General features: G+C 38.8%; 1 protein-coding gene across 1 annotated transcript in view; it reads right to left on the minus strand.

Annotated features, from left to right (window-relative positions):
- The window catches only part of RAB10 (RAB10, member RAS oncogene family), a 28,664-nt gene extending 8,830 nt beyond the window's left edge, over positions 1 to 19,834 (minus strand). The window contains exons 1-2 of the mRNA XM_015829822.1: positions 19,670 to 19,834; positions 1,536 to 1,596 (exon numbers count right to left, since the gene is read on the minus strand). Of these exons, the coding sequence (XP_015685308.1) occupies positions 1,536 to 1,596; positions 19,670 to 19,796 (188 nt within the window). The 5' untranslated portion in view covers positions 19,797 to 19,834. The remainder of the gene's footprint in view (positions 1 to 1,535; positions 1,597 to 19,669) is intronic.
- Between the last annotated feature and the right edge of the window lie 882 nt (positions 19,835 to 20,716).

Here is a 20,716-nt window from a genome sequence, read left to right on the forward strand (position 1 = left end):
AAGAGAAAGAGAAGAGAGGAAAGGGAGGAAAGAAAGAAGAGAAAGAGAGGAAAGAGAGAAAGGAAAGAAAGAGGAAAGAGGAAAAGAGGAAAGGGAGAGAAAGGAGAGGAAAGAGAAAGGAAAGAGAGAAAGAAAGCGAGGGGGAGAGGAAAGAGAAAAAGAGGAAAGAAAAAAGATTGAGAAAAGAGAGATGAAAGAAAGAGGAAAGAGAAGAGAAAGAGGAAAGAGAAATGAAGGAAAGAGAGAGGAAAGAGAGAAAGGAAAGAGAAAGCAAGGAAAGAGGAAAGAGAAGAAAAGAGGAAAGAAAGGAGAAAGAGAGGAAAGAGAAAGTTAGAGGAAAGAGAGAGAAAGAGGAAAGAGAAAGAGAGAGAGGAAAGAGAAAGAGGGGGAGAGGAAAGAGAAAGAGAGAGAGGGGGGAGAGGAAAGGGAAAGGAAAGAGAGAGAGAGAGAAAGAGGAAAGAGAGGGAGAGGAAAGAGGCATAAAATAATTCATTTGCATTTAATTGTAATGGTTCAAAGAATGTTCGGGAAAATTTTCGGCCCTCCAGCACGTTCACTTCATCCAATCTGGCCCTCTTTGAAAAAAGTTTGGACACCCCTGCTCTAAGCAATTGTTTAATGGCTCATTAGCTGAATTCATGCAACATTCTAAGCCATTAACTACCAGCATTTACAACTACTACAATGAAAACATGTTAAGCTGACACCAACGAACCACACCATAGTTCATTGCAAAGTATGAAGCTTTTCACCCATTTCTTGGAATTGTTCATCTAGAGCAGTGGTTCTCAACCTTTTTAATGCCGTGACCCCAACCGGTCATAAGTTGAGGACTAAACCAGTCGTAAGTCGGGGACTAAACCGGTCGTAAGTCGAGGACTACCCAACCGGTCGTAAGTCGAGGACTTTCCCTGCCCGGGAGCGCCGCGCATGCGTGGTTCCGCCCCCTGCGCCGGCTGAGGCGTAGCTGGCAAGCGGCAGAGATGGAGCAGGCCAACCACCAGCTGGCCCAGCCCAAGGGAGGTAAGGCACCCATCGGAAAAGGGGGAAAAATGGCGGACAAAAAAATGGCGGACAAAAAAAATGGCGGACAGCCTTGCTTGGCGACCCCCGTGAAATGGTCGATCGACCCCAAATGGGGTCCCGACCCACAGGTTGAGAACCACTGACCTAGAGCAAGCATGTCGAACTCACGACGTCACTTGACATCGTGCAGCGTATCGGAACTTTTTCCCCATTGCCGGCAGTGGGGTGGGTGCGGTTTCAGTGTGATGCATCCGGCCCGTGGGCTGGCAGTTTGACATGCCTGATCTAGAGAACGGAGCTTTCCATCCAAAGAGATTCTGAGATAAGGCCATTCTCAAGACTAAAAGGAGAAACATATTAAATGTGCCTTCTGTATCTGCTTTGGTCCTAAAATTATTGCCTCTAGAAAAGATGGGCAGCACACACAAATCTAATAAATAAATAAAAATAGCTAATAAAAATCACAGGAAGTATTTTTGAATGTCAAAAAAATTTGATTAGTCACTTACCATATCTGTAGCTTTATCTTCTTTCCTTGCAATTCAACTGTTTTTATCTTGAAATCTATCCCTATAAAGTAAAATCAAACAAGTAAATCAACAAAGCAGCATGAAAATATTCACAAAAGAACACACACAAATACAATATATCTGAGAAGTATAAACATAAATATTCCATCAAAGAACTTTATAGAAAATATTATTTTGAATTTGTTCCCTGCTGCAGGAGGACTGTATTTGGGCTGCTTCTTTGTGCATTTCATTGTAGTTACTTTTTTGTTATTCATGTTTTTAATCCCAATAGTGCACTCAGATTTATAAGCTTCTGACAATCAGTTGTAATTAGGACATCATATAAGCTAGGAAAATAAAATAAAAAATAAAAAGCATCTGATTATATTTACCTACTTGTATTACTTTAGGTACCAAGACACTGCAGCTTCAACTTTGTAAGAAATTACATGTAATACTTGTACTATAGTGTCCCCCCCAAAAAAGAAAAAAGTAGTTCCAAAAGCTAGTTTAAGGTTTTCAGGACAATACAGTACATGTATGTAGAATATATTTCTAAATACTATGTATACAGTACATGTAATTAGTTATGAATGGAGATGAGCACCGTGCCCTATATTTGGACATAACTGACAGGGAAACCTTTAGCTTTTTAGTGTGATTGTAATATTATTATTTATCCTTATCTTCTTTACTTCTCCTTTTTACTGGTATTATTATATTATGATTATTATTATTCTGTTGCTTTTCATGTACACTGAGTGCTTCTGTACCAGAGACAATTTCTTTGTATGCTGAATCACAGTTGGCCAAATAAAGTTCAATTCAATTCTTCTGAATGACACCCAATATCCGACATGATTTTAACCTTAGTTTTAGCACTAGCAATATGAAGGAGGAGGAGGAGGAGGAGGAGAAGAATAAGAAGAAATGATGATGATGATGATGATGATGATGATGATGATGATGATGATGAAATACTGGGGAGGGGTGTGAGTCTCTGATATCCGATTCTTTTTTGTTTAAATACTGATTGGTTATACATTAAACATGAAGCATTAATGTTACAGTGCCATGCTCCATTTTAATATTATGCCACCATGTTTTCAGGCCCCAAACAGAGAATGACACGTAGGGATTCTTTCAAGTTGAGTTTCTTGTTTAACACCTATTGACAAAATCTTGCAAGACTGAGGATTCTACTATTTGCATCTGTAATATACTCTGAAGAGAGGGACTGTCCTCACCCTTTTCTCTCACATGAAATATCGGGACAGAGTTGTCCCTTGCTCCTCTGGAATGAACCCCCTCCCTATGACATTCCATTGTAAGTATTCTTATTTTAAACTGCATTATATTTTCAAAACAAAATGTAGAGTAGGGAGGAGGGAATGAAAAGTGAACAAGTAATTTTAACTGATGTTTATATTATCGTCTAATTTTTCCTTTTTTCAGAACTGATTTTTTTTTCTGGGCTAAAAATGCCTCTTAAGAATTCCCCATACATTTCATCAACATATTCTTTTACCATGTAGCAGAAATTAACTATCACAAATAGCCATTGGAATTGAAAAAGCATAATATAATTTACACTGACTGAACCCAGCTCCAGTGCACAATACTATTAATTTTTTTAAAAAAAAAATTATGTTCATGCCGATTTGCAAGCATTGATAAAATTACTGAATACATGTAAAAATATAAATGGTTATATTTACTAGAGGAAAAAGAATTCATCTGCTACATATATCTCAAGGCCAAATTGTGAGATTCTGGATTGTTTGAGGGGCTGGGAAAGATTAAATGTGGAAGCCAGGTCATTTTTTTCTCCTCAATGTCTGCTGCTCTTATTTCCATGCTATTTTGTAATAAAAAAAAAAAAAAAAAATACAAAAAATAATTTTAATGGTATGATTTAAGGTGCTACCTAGGCCAAATGCAGTTTGGAAACTGTCCATTCATGACTTATATTAATATGAGTTAGCTTAGGCTAACTCAAACTGTTAAAACCAAAATAGTTTTGCTATTTTGGAAAGATTATGATATATTTATAAATGTTTATATTACCAGAAGGTTTAATTTGTGAATTATTTTCAAATTGAAACTGAAAGTCTGATCCGATGGCATTAGAAAAAAAGCTGAAAATGGGAAGTATCAACTAGCATTACGAAAACTTAAAATGTCTGTGTCATCTTTACTTGGGGGAGGTATTAAATTTAGGCTTGATGCAAAACTAGTTCAAAACAATGGAACAGGTTTGACTGGAAATTAACTTTGGGATTTATATGCAACACCTCTTTGTAATATCCAGGATGATATTTCAGAGTCATGAACCTCCAAATGTGATTTTCAGTCAAAGCCTATTTTATTTCTGTTTTGTAATATTTAGTTTGAAGTTTGTACCTCAAAATAAAGGTAGCATAGGCATTTCAGTGTGGGGACCAGAAGAAATACCTCAAAACACTAATGCTGCTACATTCTTCAAAAACCTATGCCAAAGGTTTTACAAAAGTTTTTAACATTTTGTTGCAACGTTCAAGTTTTTGCTCTCTCACCAAATGTGGGATATATAGCACAAATGCAAGCCAACATAAGCAATCAATGCCAAAATTTTGTATTGCTTTAGTCACCAAGTCCAAAGTTCATTATGTATATCAGTCACCTTCAACTCTTTGCATGATCTGAGAAATAATTTGAAGTTGAGTAAGTAAAAGTTATTTCTTGCAGCTTCAGTTTTTGTTTTTTATAATCGATATAATTATCTGGGAGAAGTACTGTACAGTAATTTTCAATTTACATTACAACACATCAGGAAAAACTTTGGGAAGGTAAGAAGTAACAAAGTAAACATTGGTATTTTAAATTTCTAAAACTATATCAATATTAAATCAAATTATCAATTACATGGAATTTATTCCTAACACTAACTCTGAAAGTTGCCCTGACAATATTCTAGAAATCCAATACACTGGATTACAACTACATTGGTAAAATGTACTAGATCAGGGGTCCCCAATCCCCGGTCTGTGGAACAGTACCGGGCTGCGGCATGCCAGCAACCTGGCTGCATAAATAAACAAAGCCCCATCCTACGGGATGCAGGCAGTACACAAAACCACGCCCCCTCTGGTCCGCAGAAAAACCTCTCTCCACGGAACCAGTCCCTGGGGCCCAAAAGGTTGGAGATCTCTGTGCTAGATAGTGCTGCTTATTAAATGCAATTAAATTGTTTTGTTTAGAGAAAACAGAATTTAAGATCTGTGATTCTCACTAATAAGAACGCTTTTCAATTGTGGTTGTCCCAAATATATATATTTCATTTCTATAGAAAAAAATAAATATCAAATTCATAACCTGATAAGTTACATTTGGAACTGCCCATATAGATATACAAACTAATTCTCAGGACTAAACAAGAAGTTATACTGAAGCATGTGACCACTTAAGATATACAGAATATAATACAGTAGATGCTTCAGAGTAGATTGGTGTATGCAATAAATTCAAATATCTTCATTTCAATCAACAAACATTTGTATTTCAAAATAAAATAAAATGATTTATTATAGATATAATTGCCTAGGATTATGACTGTTTTGCAAAGTAACATGATGTGACAATTATCAAGAGTCATCAAACAAAATAAGGAAAAAGAATGGGGAAGTATAAAATGGGAGAAAATCAAATGTTAATTTAGGTTTCATTTTGCCTAAGGACGACTTTGAAAGATTCCCCACTATTTTTAATAAGCAGATTTAATTTTTATATCTAATGGAAAAATAGCAGCAATATGAGATTCAGAGAGTTAATATAATTAATTAGGGCATATAACTCTGCTGCACCAATATAGAATCAGAATAAATAGGAAAAAGACATAGTAGTTATCCATGTTTGAAGGAGGAGTATAAAACCTAGGCCTGATTAAACAGCAAACAGCATCCTGAGATGGAAATTAATGAGAGGCATTCTTTAATAGTGAGTTCAGTTAAAAGACTGAGTATGAACTGACAGTGTTTAAACAAACAAATGTATAGACAAGTTTATACTTGTTGCACATTTTAATTGTGATTTTGCCTCTTAAAATAGGTTTCCTCATTTATGCTTACAGCTTGGAAATCCTAAATCAGAAATTAAATTGCTATGTCAAGATGTTGCAACAAGTCAAGATAATCTTCATCTCTAGTCAGAAAATTACCAACATTTGAAGTTTGTTGACAAACTCAAAATTGAATTGAGCAATAAAATAAACTTGAGCAATAAAATCCTGCCACTCAATGGAGCAAGTAATATATAGCCCCAATATGGTTTGTTTTTGATTTCTATTATATTACACAGCAGACCTAACCATAATAGCCTAGCTTCAGACATAACATGGAGAATGGATTATGTAGTCCACTTCTGATCTTAGATATCAGTAGGTACCATCAGTAAAGCAGCTAACATTTTTTCCAAAAGATAAAAAAAAAATCTAGGCTGTAGATTTACAATCTAATAGACACAACAGAAAAAATACAGTATGAAGTGCCAGAATAAATTCCTAGAGCATTATTAGAGGAAGACTCAGTGTGTCTGATCAAACATGAGTACAAGCCCACACAGGTAGTCTTCAGGTTACAACTACCCCTTCAGCAATTATGACACTACTGAACGAGGGAGCCTCATGACTGGTCCTCAAAGTTGCATCCATTCCAGCATTCCTGCAATCACATGGTCAATTTGGTTGCTTGGTAACCAGCTTGTATTTTATGATGGTTGCAGTGTACCATGTGATATGATTGCAATTCCCAATGTTCCCTGCCAGCTTCCCACAATCAAAGTTAATGCGGAAGCTGGCAGATGGGTTCAAATTGCACCCACCGCCTTTTCGCTTACCCACCTGCCCTGTATTCCACAGTGCCTGCCTATGATGCTCGCCTGCACCTCTCACCCACTGGCTTGTTTGCCTGGGACTTCTACCTTTTCCTATATGAATTCTCACACATACACACCTCTTATATCTATCTATATCTATGTCTATCAATCTATATCAATTGATATCTATCTATCTATCTATCTATCTATCTATCTATCTATCTATCTATCTATCTATCTATCTATCCATCCATCCATCCATCCATCCATCCATCCATCCATCCATCCATATAGGTACGTACGTACGTACGTACGTGTATGTATGTGTGTGTGTGTGTGTGTGTTGGGTGGAACACCCGGTCTACTGGCCTCTACTGACAAGAGTGAGGAGGAGCCTGTGGTCTAAAGGTTAATACAACTGCCTAACATGCAAGCTGCCCAGGTTTGAATCCCAGAAGGGTAAGACTAGCTGATGAGAGTTAAAGAGCTTGAAATAGCTATACTAGTCTCCCATTTAACTCTTTGTCAGCCACAAATTTTGAATATATATAAGCACACCCATACCTACACATATATATACATACATACACACCCATACATAAATACATACATATACATAGATAGATACATACCACATACCCAAACCTTAAGATCTAATTCTTCAGATCCTCCCACCAAAGGTGGTGAAATGGGTCTCTACAAGGGAGCTAGCTTTTTCTGTGGTAGCATCCTATTTATGGAATTCCCTCCCCAGTATGATGGGACTCACTTTAGTGTTATTTTGGCACCAGGTGAAGACCTTCTATTTTCCCAGGTTTTTAAACTGGCTTCTAAATTTTTTTTTTAAGTAGTGTTTGAGTGATTGCCTTGCTGTTATTTAGTCTTTATGGTGTTGTCTTTCTACATTTTATTTGATTTTATTGATATGGTTTTATTTAAATTGAATCATTTTCTTTCATTATAAACTGCCCAGAAAGCTTCAGTGAATGAATGGGTAGCTTAAAATGTTTAATATATACTTGTTTGTGTGCACTCTCACAAACTAATACAATTCATAATACTTTTTGCTATAAGGATGCTTTAACTTTTGTTAATCTTTGACGCAGATTTTTTTTCGCATTTCAATGCTCCACCCAGGTAGAGAAGGATTTTTCTCCTTGTTCATTCTACCAAGTAGAAACCAATAATATTTTGGCAGACAGCCTAGAACAGTGATGGCGAACCTTTTAGAGACCGAGTGCCCAAACTGCAAACCAAAACCCACTTATGTATGGTCAGGTGCCAGGTGGGTGTGGCACATTGGCTGGGTGTGGCCCATTGGGTGGGCATGGCTGCGGAGGTAATGGCAGATTGGGTGGGACTAAAAAGTTCAATCAATCAATTTCAACTTTGCGAGGTCTTTTTTTTCCCACGAGAAGTTGAAATTGGTTGATTGATTGAGCCTTTTTTTTTTTTGGCACACGGCAGTGGAGGCCTAAAGGGAAAAGGTCTTATAAAACCCAGCTGAAGGTCTAGAACTGGGGCGACGGCACATGTGCCCACAGAGAGGGCTCTGCGTGCCACCTGTGGCACGCGTGCCATAGGTTCGCCACCACGGGCCTAGAAGAATGAAAAATCTGTAAATGAATTTTTAAATAGGGAAAGGAGTGTTCATCCATGTTTCTGGAGGTCTGCAAGATCATATTTAGACTTGTTCAATACAAATTTGAAGGTTGATTTTAAAACATTTAAAAAATAACATTAATAGACTGACAAATTAATATTTTCTGCTATGATCTCCTCCTGCTCTGCTCTACTCTGGAGAAGGTCATCGATTGAAATGGTTGTGTCCTATATGAGACACCAAAAATCCAAATCCCTTTCAATCAGAATTCCCTAGGGCAGGGGTAGGCAACCTTGGCTCTTTTATGACTCGTGGACTTCAACTCCCAGAATTCCTGAGCCAGCCATGCTGGCTCAGGAATTCTGGGAGTTGAAGTCCACGAGTCATAAAAGAGCCAAGGTTGCCTACCCCTGCCCTAGGACAAATGGTAGTTCTAACTGCAAAGAATGTTATGGCAAAGGCTATTAGAGTTGGGTTGGAAAAATCTGGATGATTACTACAGTAGATGACAAAAAAAATAATGCATTTTTAGTAGCTCTTTACTGTCATCTAGTGACCAGCAATAGCACTTAAACTTATACAGGTAGTCCTTGAGTTACGAATATAATGGAGCCTGCCAATTACATTCATAGCCTGAGGATTCGTTGGGAGTGAATCACATAAAATGAATGTGAAAGCTCCCTGCTTTCGCCCACGCACTCACTAATCAAATGCAGTCGTTAAGTGCACATGAGGTATCTCAGGGTGGGGAAGGCCATGGGGGAGCCTAGTGAGGAAACAAGCCACCTGCTTAAGACCACCCAAGGCCTCCCTCAACCCATTGAGGTACCTCATGCAATTGCTCCCCCCCCCCATCCTGCCAGACCAGGTCACTTACCTTGTGAAGATTTGTCTCCCAGAAGCTTCCAGTCTCTGCGCAAAACATTTGCAAGCTGACGGGACACTTTGAGGTCGTGAAATCATGCTGCCTCAAAGCATCCCATCAGCTTGCAAATGTTTTGCGCAGAGACTGGAAGCTTCTGGGCGCTGTGATCTCACGGCCTGAAGTTCTGCGAGATCATGGCGCCCAGAACATTTCACTCTCAGCGCCCAAAAAGCATCTGCAAGCCAATCAGATGCTGGAAGTGAAATCGTTGCGCTCTCAAAGAAACCACAGAAGGGAGAAGACAGATCTTGGGAGGAAGCAACTGTGGGGAGCGGGGGGGGGGGATAGGCAGGGTGAATGCTGCAGTGCCTCTGTTGTCATTCGAAGGGTGAATGACTGCCATGGTGCTGCAACATTTGTAATTTTAGGACAGCATCATAAATACTTGGGGGGATTATCGCGTAACTTTGAACAGTCACTAAGTGAACTGTCATAACTCGGGGATTACCTATATACCTTTATAGTACTCTCTGGGCAGTTTACAATGTCAGCATATTGCCCCCAACAATCTGGGTCCTCATTTTACCGACCTACGAGGATGGAAGGCTGAATCAACCTTGATTCCCGTCATGATCAAATTCCAGAATTAGCCTGCAATACTGCATTTTAACCACTGCGACACCAGGGCTGCTCTACAGGAGGATTGTAACCACTGCAACACCAGGGCTCCTCTACAGGTTTTGAATTTCACTGTTGCTTATATCTAGGGCACATGAAATAGTTTCAGATCCTATGAATCCAACTCTATATTATTGAAGCCATAAGCCAACTCAGAATGGGAACATAAAATATTTTGTTTCTTGTCCCCAGTATTGATTATCTAACTTAAAAATGTTGGTACTAATCTGCCCTCATTTTGCGCTTTAATTGTCAAATAGGAAGAACAGAAGTCCTATAATATGTGCTCAAGATTTAAATGAATAAAAATACCTTTACTCCACAAATAACTGACTTCCTACTAGAATTAACAGAAAGATATACTTAGAGTTCACACTAAATCACAAATGGTTGGTTTCAGCAACACACTAAATCAAAAACAAACCAAATTATGACTAAATGTGTTGTGTGAAACAGATCAAAATTTAGTAAGATCTTGGAGCTATAATAAACATAAGCTTTAAAATGCAAATTACATTGTTAGATTTTCTCACAGTTCATTAAGTTATTAATTAGTTTTTAAAAGTTCTTATTTGGCATCATGTGTGAACCAAACTATGAGAATTTCCAAATCACAATTCACTGGTTAGTATTAACAAATCAGATAACTTATTCAACAAACTTGATTAAAAAAAAATCAGGGCATACTGGAATATATGAACCCAGCCTACTATGGTTCTTCAAAATCCCTTTTCCCCATTCATCCACTATTCATGAACATAAGATTCTCATTTACATAATTTTCTTTAATTCTTCACATTCTGCATGTTACTATATTTCATTTAAGCTCTTTGGCCATATAGTCAGATTAGTTCTTTCCAAAACAAAGACCAATTGCTTATTCAGTAAATATGTAATTGTTCACTTATTTCCAAAATGGAAATTGAAAATTTCATAATTGTGGCTTTAAAGGAATTATCTAAATTACTGTACCACTAGAAAATATTAAATCTATTGTATTCTGATATATGCAAAGAGAATAGATAGCTATTTTAAGAAGCTAATGAAAAAATATCAAAAGGTTCATTATATGCAGCAGCAATATAACCAAAAAAGGCAAGGTTTGAACAAGTATTTTACTACTTGCAAAGAGGTCAATACATCTTTCAGGTTAAACTTTTTTCCCCTCCATAGCTGCAATCTCAAGTGGAGTCTAGTACTACTTCAGATCCATTCTGAGTTGAAGAAACTAGATAACATAACTTAAAACATCATAGTGGAATTATATTCCTATACAAATACTTCTCGCTTAATGACCTTAACTGGGACCAGAATTGCTATTGCTAACCAAAGCAGTCATTAGGGAAAACAGAATAACAGACTTGGAATGGGCCTTGGAGGTCTTCTAGTCCAACGCCCATGCTCACTCACTTAGCAATGGCAGTTCCGGTTGTTAGGTGATGACTTCCTGTTTCTCCTACCCTGCTGTGCTTGCCTCTGCTTCAACAACCCCCCCCCCTCAATCTCAGCTCTTTTGGCTGCTTTGCATTCTACTACCATCCACCCCTGATGCCCCCAACTGAGCATCACTGGTTTTTTCCCCCTACTACTGCTGACAAAATGTGCTGGGCTCAGGCAGCTGCTGGCCCTTCATAAAGCCAAAAGGGCAGATATTGGGGGGGGAATGGGAAGATGGGGGAGTTGAAGCCCAAGCTATGGTCATAAATTTGGGTGGGCTGCTAATCACCCAAATTTTGATTGTGACTACAGGTGTATTACAACAGGCGTAACAGACTCTAGAAAGAGTACAGAGAAGAGCAACAAAGATGATTAGGGGACTGGAGGCTAAAGCATATAAGGAACGGTTGCTGGAATTGGGTATGTCTAGTTTAATGAAGAGAAGGACGAGGGGGGACATGATAGCAGTGTTCCAATATCTCAGGGGCTGCCACAAAGAAGAGGGAGTCAAGCTATTCTCCAAAGCGCCTGANTATTAGTATTAGTATTATTATTATTAATCTCGAGAACTGGCCGTACCTACCATTTGTTTAGGGCCATCATGACTTTGAACAATTGCTAAATAAATGATTGTTAAGCAAAGACTACTTGTACAGGACTATTCTTTTGCCTCACCTTCTTGCTAGGTTCACAAATCTTGCTAAATTCAAATAGACAACATTTTTTCCTCTGGAGATGTTCTTTTATTTTTTTGAACTTTAGGGGAAGAATGAGATATAGTTGATGACATGGCACTTTCAGAGGGGGTAGCCATCTTCCATATTTATTAATTAAAAAGCAAGAAATACCTCATTGTCAACGTGTTATTATTTTGCCATTAAATTCTAGCAGAATGATCTGGGCAGAGCAGCCTTCACAGCAAACAGTGATATCATGCATATGCCATGATTATGTATTCTCATTCCAACAGTGGATACAAAGTATGTAATTTATGTGATGACATTATCATGCATCTTTCATCATTTTCCCTCCACCCAGATAGCAATATCTAGGCATGCTCTACAGGTTGCAAATGTGGGGCATGAGATCTATAAACTGCCTGCCCCTGTTCTAACATATTGTGTTATTTGTTTGGTTTTATTTACCACATGATATATGGATCCAACCAGTGTGGTTTATTTGATAAATTATGGTTAGAACACTTTGTGAACTCAGTTATTGAACTGCTATACCTGAAAGGGTTTGCATAAGCATATTTTCCTTATTTGACTTTAACCAAGATCATATCTGATCCAAAAATAAAACTAAACTGTAAAGTTTGTGGCCATCAAGCACATTGGTCCAGGAAAACAGTAACAGAGGTGATTCAGAATGAGTTCTAGCATACAGTATTCCAGATCTACACATTCTCCTCACTGCTCCTTTTCATGAGAGTCAAAACCATGGCTTTAGGACAAACCATTTCTCTAGTACCTTCAAACTTGGAGAGCAATGATTTAGTCCCCCCCCAAAAAAACCCAAATAAATTTAGACTACAGTCACTTCAAATTAATACTGATTAACAAGAAACAAATAAAATGCTATCAATAAAACAACTATTCAGATTTAACAGGTGTAAATGTATAAAATCTTTTCCATACAGTATACTGTAATTCAAAGTCTAAAGTTTAAAATAATGATTTATGCACCACAGAATTTTCAGTTTAGCACTACAAATCCCACCAGTTTACTGATATTTAGCTTGAAGTAATCATGCTAACAGAATAGTTATTTGCAGTCAACCGCTCTGCTAATCAAGGCAAGTTAGGCAACAGATACTGCTTTTTCACAATTTTATTTATTTATTTATAAAATTTATTGGCCGCCCATCTTATACAGGGCAACACTGGGTGGATTGTGCTAATATCCAATTTATTACAACTCTCAGCCTAGTTTTCTTCATAAATGTAGGTGAGGGGAGGGGTTCTCTCAAAATTGCTGCCAGCAGCTTATAAGTGAAATACTTAATATTATTTGCAAAGGGTTTCTTACATACGAAATCTAAAATAAAGCTCCAGTCATATATACCAATTACACTGTATTAGTAATGAGAAAAATCCTTGGTAGCTAAACCCAACAAGCCAGTTTATATCATAATTAAAATAACTGTTGAATAGCCGGCTATTTACATTATAAACATATAACATAACTCTATTAGTTGTCATTAAAAAGCATAAAATAAATGTTACTTGGGGCATGTAAAATAAACTTCCATACCCAAACCTTCCAGAGATATATCTATGACACTTCCTTTTAGTAACTCCCCAATAAAGCATGACCAACGCCTTAACAGCAATGTATCATAACCTAAGATATATGGGTAGAAAATAACTTCTCTGGACTCCAACATACAAGGTGTTATTTGATAATATAGTACAGTATGGGGAATTCTTGATTATACTAAATTTTGCTTTTGAAGTCCAACTTTCTGCTTTATCAGGGAACATATGATGACTTAGGTATTTTAGCAGTGGAAGATATTTATAGCAATCCTAGCTGGGATACAGAAATCATCTGCCTCCTCTCAGCATTTACTTTTCAAACAGGGGTAGGACCACAACTAAAAATAACACTATCCCAAATCATTGGCAAGCTAAATGGTGTGCCAGAAATTTAATTTTGAAGATCCAATGTCACCCTGAAGTAAAGTGTCAACCATTGTATCAAATTAATACATCTGAAAGTCTTCAGAACTACAAACTCCTAAAATTTGCCCAACCAAAACATTAGGAGTCTGTTAAAACTTGCTAAAGGGCTTTCAAACATAGCAAAGTCTGAAAGTATCTGGATATAAGAACAAAAAATATACTAATTAGCATCAGAAGGAAAGATGATTAATGCTGATAATGGGTCGTGATTTCATATACAAGCCCAACTAGAGCTGGTGCAAATGCAGCAATGTGCAGTTCTGGGGGCCCCTAGGATGGCACGTATATAACAGTACTGTTCCTTCCAAGTCCCATTCAAGATGTTGGATATTACCTTTAAAGTTCTATATGGCATGGGTGCAAGGTGTCTGAGGAACTGACTCACTTCAAAGGGACTAACCCATCGCACTTGTGCCAGTGGAACAGGCCTACTACAAACACCATCTGCCAAGAATTCCGCTGGGTGGCATCAAGAAAAAAAGCCTTTTCTGCTAGGGCTCCAACCCTGTGGAACATCTGACCAACGGAGGTGAGAAGGGCACCCACCCTTTTGACCTTCTGGAAGGGCATTAAAACCTGGCATTCCTGGTTTGTTTGAGGCCACAAAGGGAGTGCTCACTGCTGCAGGTGGTTGACGACCTCATCTCTATAACATCCATCTCCTGGTTCCTGTTTTTTATAGTTTTAACCTTTTTAATTTGCATAGTTTTAAATTTTTAACTGTTTTTCTATGTATCTTTTTATGATTTCTAAGCCACCCAGAGTTGCCTTATTGGAGAGATAGTGACATATAAATTTAATTAATAGATAAAATAAATAATTTGACAAATACCCAAAAACTACACTGGAACTTTTACTGGATGATGTTTAATAAGACAGTAAAGTTTAGGGTGGGCAGGTGGGAGATTCTGTGTGTTAATAAGAGTTTCTATTTATATATTACATATATAAGAGCATTCAATTAACTACCTTTAGAAATAGCACAATAATAAAAACATTATTAAAAAAGATACCAGTAAAAAACTAGACATTCTTGCAGCACGCATTGCATATGCGCAATGTTGGAAAAGAGAGAATATACCAACAAATGCAATGATTATACGTAAGATATTAGATTGTGTGAGATGAACAAACTTACCTTAGAAATAAAGGACAAAGAAGATATGTATTACAATTGGTTAGAATTGAGGAATAAAAAAGTATGAGAAGTAATGTAAATAAATGTAAATAAATGTAAGAGATCTAGGACATAGTATTGTTAAGAAAAAAGAAAAAATGTTTTGTGTATTTCATTGTTTGTAAAGAGAAAAAGGAAAAATTAAAATTAAAACAAAAACTAGACATTCTGAAGAAGAAGAAAAAATATTCTAACATCTCAGCACACAGGATCTGCCACTCAGTCTAATGTAAGGCCTGGGGGAAAAGCCAAGTTTCAAGGGACCTTTAAACACAGTCAGGTAAAGGCTAGACCAGCGTCATCCAAATTTGTCAGTATAGATATCCACACATTGATGCAACTATCCAAAGAGTCAATAGATGTCTAGGGATGAATAAGTGGTTGATAAACAATAGATGGTAGACGGGGGTCAATTCATCTTTTGAGGTCTCTGTAAAGCTGCACACCAGTCCCTAGTCCTGAAGATGAGGTGGTTAGAAGCAAGACAGTTTTGAATAGTCAGTCACCAGTGGGAGCAGCCTTGAGTTGTCTCTGTTGTTATATGTTTTGGGGTTGATGAACTATCTGAAACTTAATTGAGCTGGTGAGCTGAAGAATTTGGGGACTCCTGGGCTAGAAAAAGGAAATAATAAAGTGCAGGTGCTGCTACAAAGAACACACGTAACAGATCCTTAGCATCATACTACAAGTAGTCCTCAAGTTATAGTGGCAATTTGAGAGTGGAATTTCCATCCCTAAGTGATGTAATCACAAAGCACTACGTCAGTAACTGCATCGTTTAGTGACAGCAATTCCTGCAGTACATTTTGCCGTTGTTAAGAGAAGATGATGGGTTGTTAAGTGAACATCTTGCAACATTCTGCTGGCTTCCAACAACCAAAGTCAGTGGGAAGATTGGCAGGACGTTTTAAGTTCCAGGTGGCTCACAAACAAGCCTGAAGGCAGGTAAGTAAGTGGCTGCTGCTGTCAGGTGGGAAAAGATGCACGGGTGTTAGGGAAGGAGTGGCATAAGTATGGCAGGCTTGGGGTAACTGCTGCCAGTTGAGAAATTATTAGGGTGCATGAGTGGTGGGGAGACACAGTGCGAGTACAGTGGGGTTTGGGGTGGCTGCTGCCATGTGGGGGAGGATGCGCAAGTGGCCAGGGAGGTCTGATGCAAGCACAGTGAGGCCTGAGGAGTGTGCGCAGATAGGGGAGACTTAACTGAGCAGCTTGTTACCTTCCTTGCTAGCTTCCGTATTAACTTTGCTTGTGGGAAGCCAGCAAGGAAGGATATATATTATGATCCTGCGTTCACTATGATCTTGCGTTCACAGGACACTGCAATGTTGCATATGCAAGCTGGTTGGCAAGCGTCAAGATCAGGGGTCTTCAAACTTGGTCCTTTTATGACTTGTGGACTTCAACTTCCAGAATTCCTCAGCCAGCGTGCCTGGCTGAGGAATTCTGGGAGTTGAAGTCCACAAGTTTGAAGACCCCTGGTCAAGATGATGAACACAAGAGCTCTAGGACAGATGTGAATTTGAGAACCAGGTGCAGTCCCCACTCTTTCAATGCCATCATAACTTTAGACGGTCGCTGAATGAGTAGTCATTAACTGAGGACTATCTGTATCATGCTGCGAAAGTAAGAGATGAAATGTTTTTAAACAACTATTTCAATTTTTGCAAATAACCCTGATATTATTAACCTTTATGCCATCAAAAGGAAAGGCTTTCCAAAGCTTCTGTTTTTAAATGAGCAAGAGGGAGTAGTATGCAATTGATAACCATAGATATATCTTGACTTATGACCATAATTGACCCCTTACAATGGTTGCAAGTTGTGCCAGTCATTAAATGGGTCACTATGTGACCATTCTCCATTTTACCACCTTTTTTGTGGCAATCACAACGAACCTATTTTAGCCAAAGAGAGTTTTTTGCTTGAAACTGAAAATAAACCCATTTCCAGCAATAAATAAATTAAAAAATAAATTGCAGTCATGTGATCCTAGGATGTTGCTAAAACCTGTAAATGTGGATTGATTGCCAAGTGCCCAAAATGTGATCATGTCACTGCTGGAGTGTGTGTGTGCGGCTGTCAGAGCTTTGGAACCAAGTTGTAAGTAGTTATAGGGAGGTCCAGCATTCCTTTGGGTGCTAAGATAGTTCTTAACTTATGGCTGGTTGTTCGTTTAAAGTTACAACAGCCTTGGAAAAGGTGCATTACAGTCTACAAAGCCCTTTTGGGCCTCATAAAACATTGTTTCCCCCATGATCACATAACCACATTTTGGGGCACTTAGCAACCAGCTTGCATTTATGAATGACTGCAGCATCCTGTAGTCACATGACAGCAATTTGTGACTTTTTTGCCAGTTTCCAACAAACAAAATAAATTTGCCTAATGACTAGGTGATTCACTACAAAAATTGTAAAAAAAAATAAATCAGGTGCCTTGACTTACAGTGGCAATAACTTACGATTGAAATTCCAGTTCCAAATGTGGTTTTAAGTCAAGGACTACCTATAAGTAGTGAATTTAAAGTTTAAATTAGACAAAACTAGAAAGATAAATATTAGAGGTTACATTTAATGTCTAAAACAATAAAGTTCTCTGTCTGTATAGCAGCAATCAGTTGTAAAAAGTATCTATGTTAACTCTGAAAACATAAAAACTGCCAACTTTTATGCATCTCCTTAAGGAATTTTTTTTTCAGTGAAAGCTTCTGGTAATAAATCAAAAGCCACTACATATTACATTATTTACATTTACATCTAAATTAACATGAACATGCATATTATAATCAAGATGTAATTATCTTCAATAGTTCTACGTATCAATGTACATAATATGTGGATCAACTCTAAGATGGCTGCTCCTTAGAACTTTGAAAAACATCCTAAACCTATAGATTTCCTTACAGAACAAACAAATCCATTCACTATATGTAAACTTGAGGAAATGAACATTAACTGCTGCCACTAATAAAAAGTTAAACTTTCCTCAGTCAGACCTTTCAGAAAAGAAATCTATCTCAATGAAAATTATATATTATTCACCAATAAATATGATTATTTGCCATTCCACATACTGTTCTTCAATGTTAATGTCTAGCCTGGAAGTGAGAATAGCTAAGATGATGCTCAAAAAGTATTTATAATTATTGGTAAAGGTATTACTGTATATAGTTTTTGACCTAGTCTATATAAATGTAACTCTGGATCTATAGAGCAACTGCAGGGGACAAAAGGCAGGGCTGTTTTAAGGAGCCACAGGTAGGTGCTATATTCATGCCCTAAACTCAGAAGCCCCTTTTTGCTTTTGAATTGGAAGCCCTGCACAGTCCTACAATGTTTACTTTCATATTCAGCTGAAAGTCCCCAGCAGCACTATGATAAACTGCAGCAGTGGCTAGCAAATGATACCTCTAACCTATACCTGTAACTTGAGATTTTTAGAATATTTTGTTAAACTAAAGTGTGCAAAGCAAAACACAATGAATAATTTTAATAGGTTTGATTCAATTCAATTCCTTTTAAGAATCTGAAGTATCTGTATACAGGGCCAATATTTTCTGCATCCTCAGCATTAATACCGATAGTAAAGCTGGAGAATACAGCTTTCATTCAAAACTCATGATTTAATCTTACACAATGGTTAGACAATCTGCCTAAGTCACATTAAAAAATGGGCTATTTTATAAACCAATGATCTATTTCCAGCCATGAAAACTTTTAAAAGTCTCAAAGAACAGCCATCTAAGTCCAGCACTGAAATAAAAAAACTGTTTTGCACATTTTTAGATTTTCAGAAATCACTACCACCTCCATCATAGTGGAATTTCTTTCCTCCAAACATCAGAAACTGCCAGTAAGGCAACAGCCATTAATCTGTATACATGGATCAACTAGATGTCCATTGGGGACATTAGAGTAGCAGTTGAAAATATATAACAAATATGAACAAAGAAATCAGGCACAAAGGACATGTATTTAAGAAAATTAATAGGGTATGAACAAGCAGTATCAACACTAGGGGGTGTGGGAGAAATAGAAAACCTTGGATGATGTTGAGATCACTCCCAGGAACGAATGTGGCATTGGTAAGATACAGTGGTATAAAGTCATACTCCACTTAAAATGAAAGAAATGGAGTATGCACTATTGGTGTTAGCAAAAGGACCAAAGAGTGCTACAGATCACTGAACTACAGTTAGCCATACAGGTTAATGTATTTTAAAAAAATTGCCCTTCCCTTTCAAAAGCCAAGGGTTATTTGAATAAGCACAGCTCATTGTGCAGCTGGAATGACAGCTAACACTTTTTTTTTCTTATGGAAGGCAGAGATTGCAAAATATCAACACAATATAAAAGTAAAAAGAAAAGTCATCAAGTCAGCAGTTACATTACCAAGAAATAAAGATTATTCCAGAATGGATTGTACTCTAAAAATATTAGGTGAAAGCAGGATTATCCTACATTCAAAACTGAAAAGTATGATGAGACAGAGAACAGGAACAAAGGATATCTAGACAAGATATTTGGGGTGCGGTTATCTCATAAAATAACTTCCTCAATCCAACTACCTCAACACATTGTGGCCCAAAACTCACATCATTTTTTGCCCTTATCGGCATTGGAAGAATTTCTCAGGGGGAGATGGAACCGACATTCCTACAGGCGCACCTTCATTGCCACAGGAAAAAGAAAAAACGAAAAGAGAAAGCCGAGATGGCGGAGAAAATAAAAATATTATATTGGAGGGCACAAAAGAGGCTCTCTGGAGGGAAGGCAGAGCATTAAAAAAAAGCCGCGGGCGCAATACTTGGCACTCCCAATTCTCGCTCACCGATGGTGGAGATGAATGTGGTGTTAAAAGCATCATCGGAGAACCGGAAAAGCACGCAAGTCTTGCCAACGCCCGAGTCGCCGATCAGCAGCAGCTTGAAGAGCAGGTCGTAGGTTTTCTTCGCCATGGGGGCCCCCCCGCGCCGCGCGCCACTTCCTCGCCAGGCTCTGCCTCAGCAGGCGCCGCCGCCGCCGCCTTGGACCCTCCGAGACCCCCTCAGTACTACACGCACAAGGCCGGGCTCCGCGGCGGTGGCGAAGGAGGAGGAGGCGGCGGCAAGCTGAGGGAGGGAAGGGGAGGCACAAAATGGCTGCCTTGGTGACAGCGGCCGGGCAGGGCAGGCAGCAACTGTATGACTTGGCTCCCGGCAGAGCTTCCTCACGGGTGAACAGCGATGGCGGCTGCGCTCGACTTCATGCCCCTCGGTCCCTCCTCAGGCGAGCGCTTCTCGGTTTTCCTAGTCAGTCACGCTCCGGAGGGGAGCAGGCCGTACACACGAACACCCGGGCCGAGGGACTCAGTGAACGGGTGGGGCGGGGTTACGCTCACGCAAGGGATGAGGAAGGGAGCAGGAGCGCGCACGCTGATTTGGCGGCCGCTCCCTTTCTTGCAGACAGGAGTTGCTCCCTGACGTCAAAGGATGTGAACGGACGGAGGGCCAACCCTTCCGCATGCGCAGCTGAATTGGCGAGTTGCTACACCATAGACCATTCTGCGCCTGCGCGAGGCGGACTGCTGCTCTACGCACGAGGGTGCGACTCTCCAATCGTCGTAGAGCGACGTGACGCAAATGCTCAGGGAAACTCGCGGAGCTTAGAAAAAAGCAAGGAATTTTTTTTGTTGCGCTTCCAAAATGAAGGTTTTTAAGGAAGGCGGGATTTGGAGTCTTGTAACTCTTCCCTCATCCATGATTGGTGGAAAAGTGGATCGGAAAGGCGGGGTCATAACGTTGAATGGGAGCGGTTCGGTATGGGGTGTGCGCAGAGAGCCGGATTGCGACACGTGCGATCCATGCCCTTCCCTTCCCCCCCCACCCTTTGGCTCAGG

The sequence above is a fragment of the Protobothrops mucrosquamatus genome, unplaced genomic scaffold (assembly GCF_001527695.2).
Source record: "Protobothrops mucrosquamatus isolate PMUCROS unplaced genomic scaffold, P.Mucros_1.0 scaffold_236, whole genome shotgun sequence".
Classification (NCBI taxonomy): domain Eukaryota; kingdom Metazoa; phylum Chordata; class Lepidosauria; order Squamata; family Viperidae; genus Protobothrops; species Protobothrops mucrosquamatus.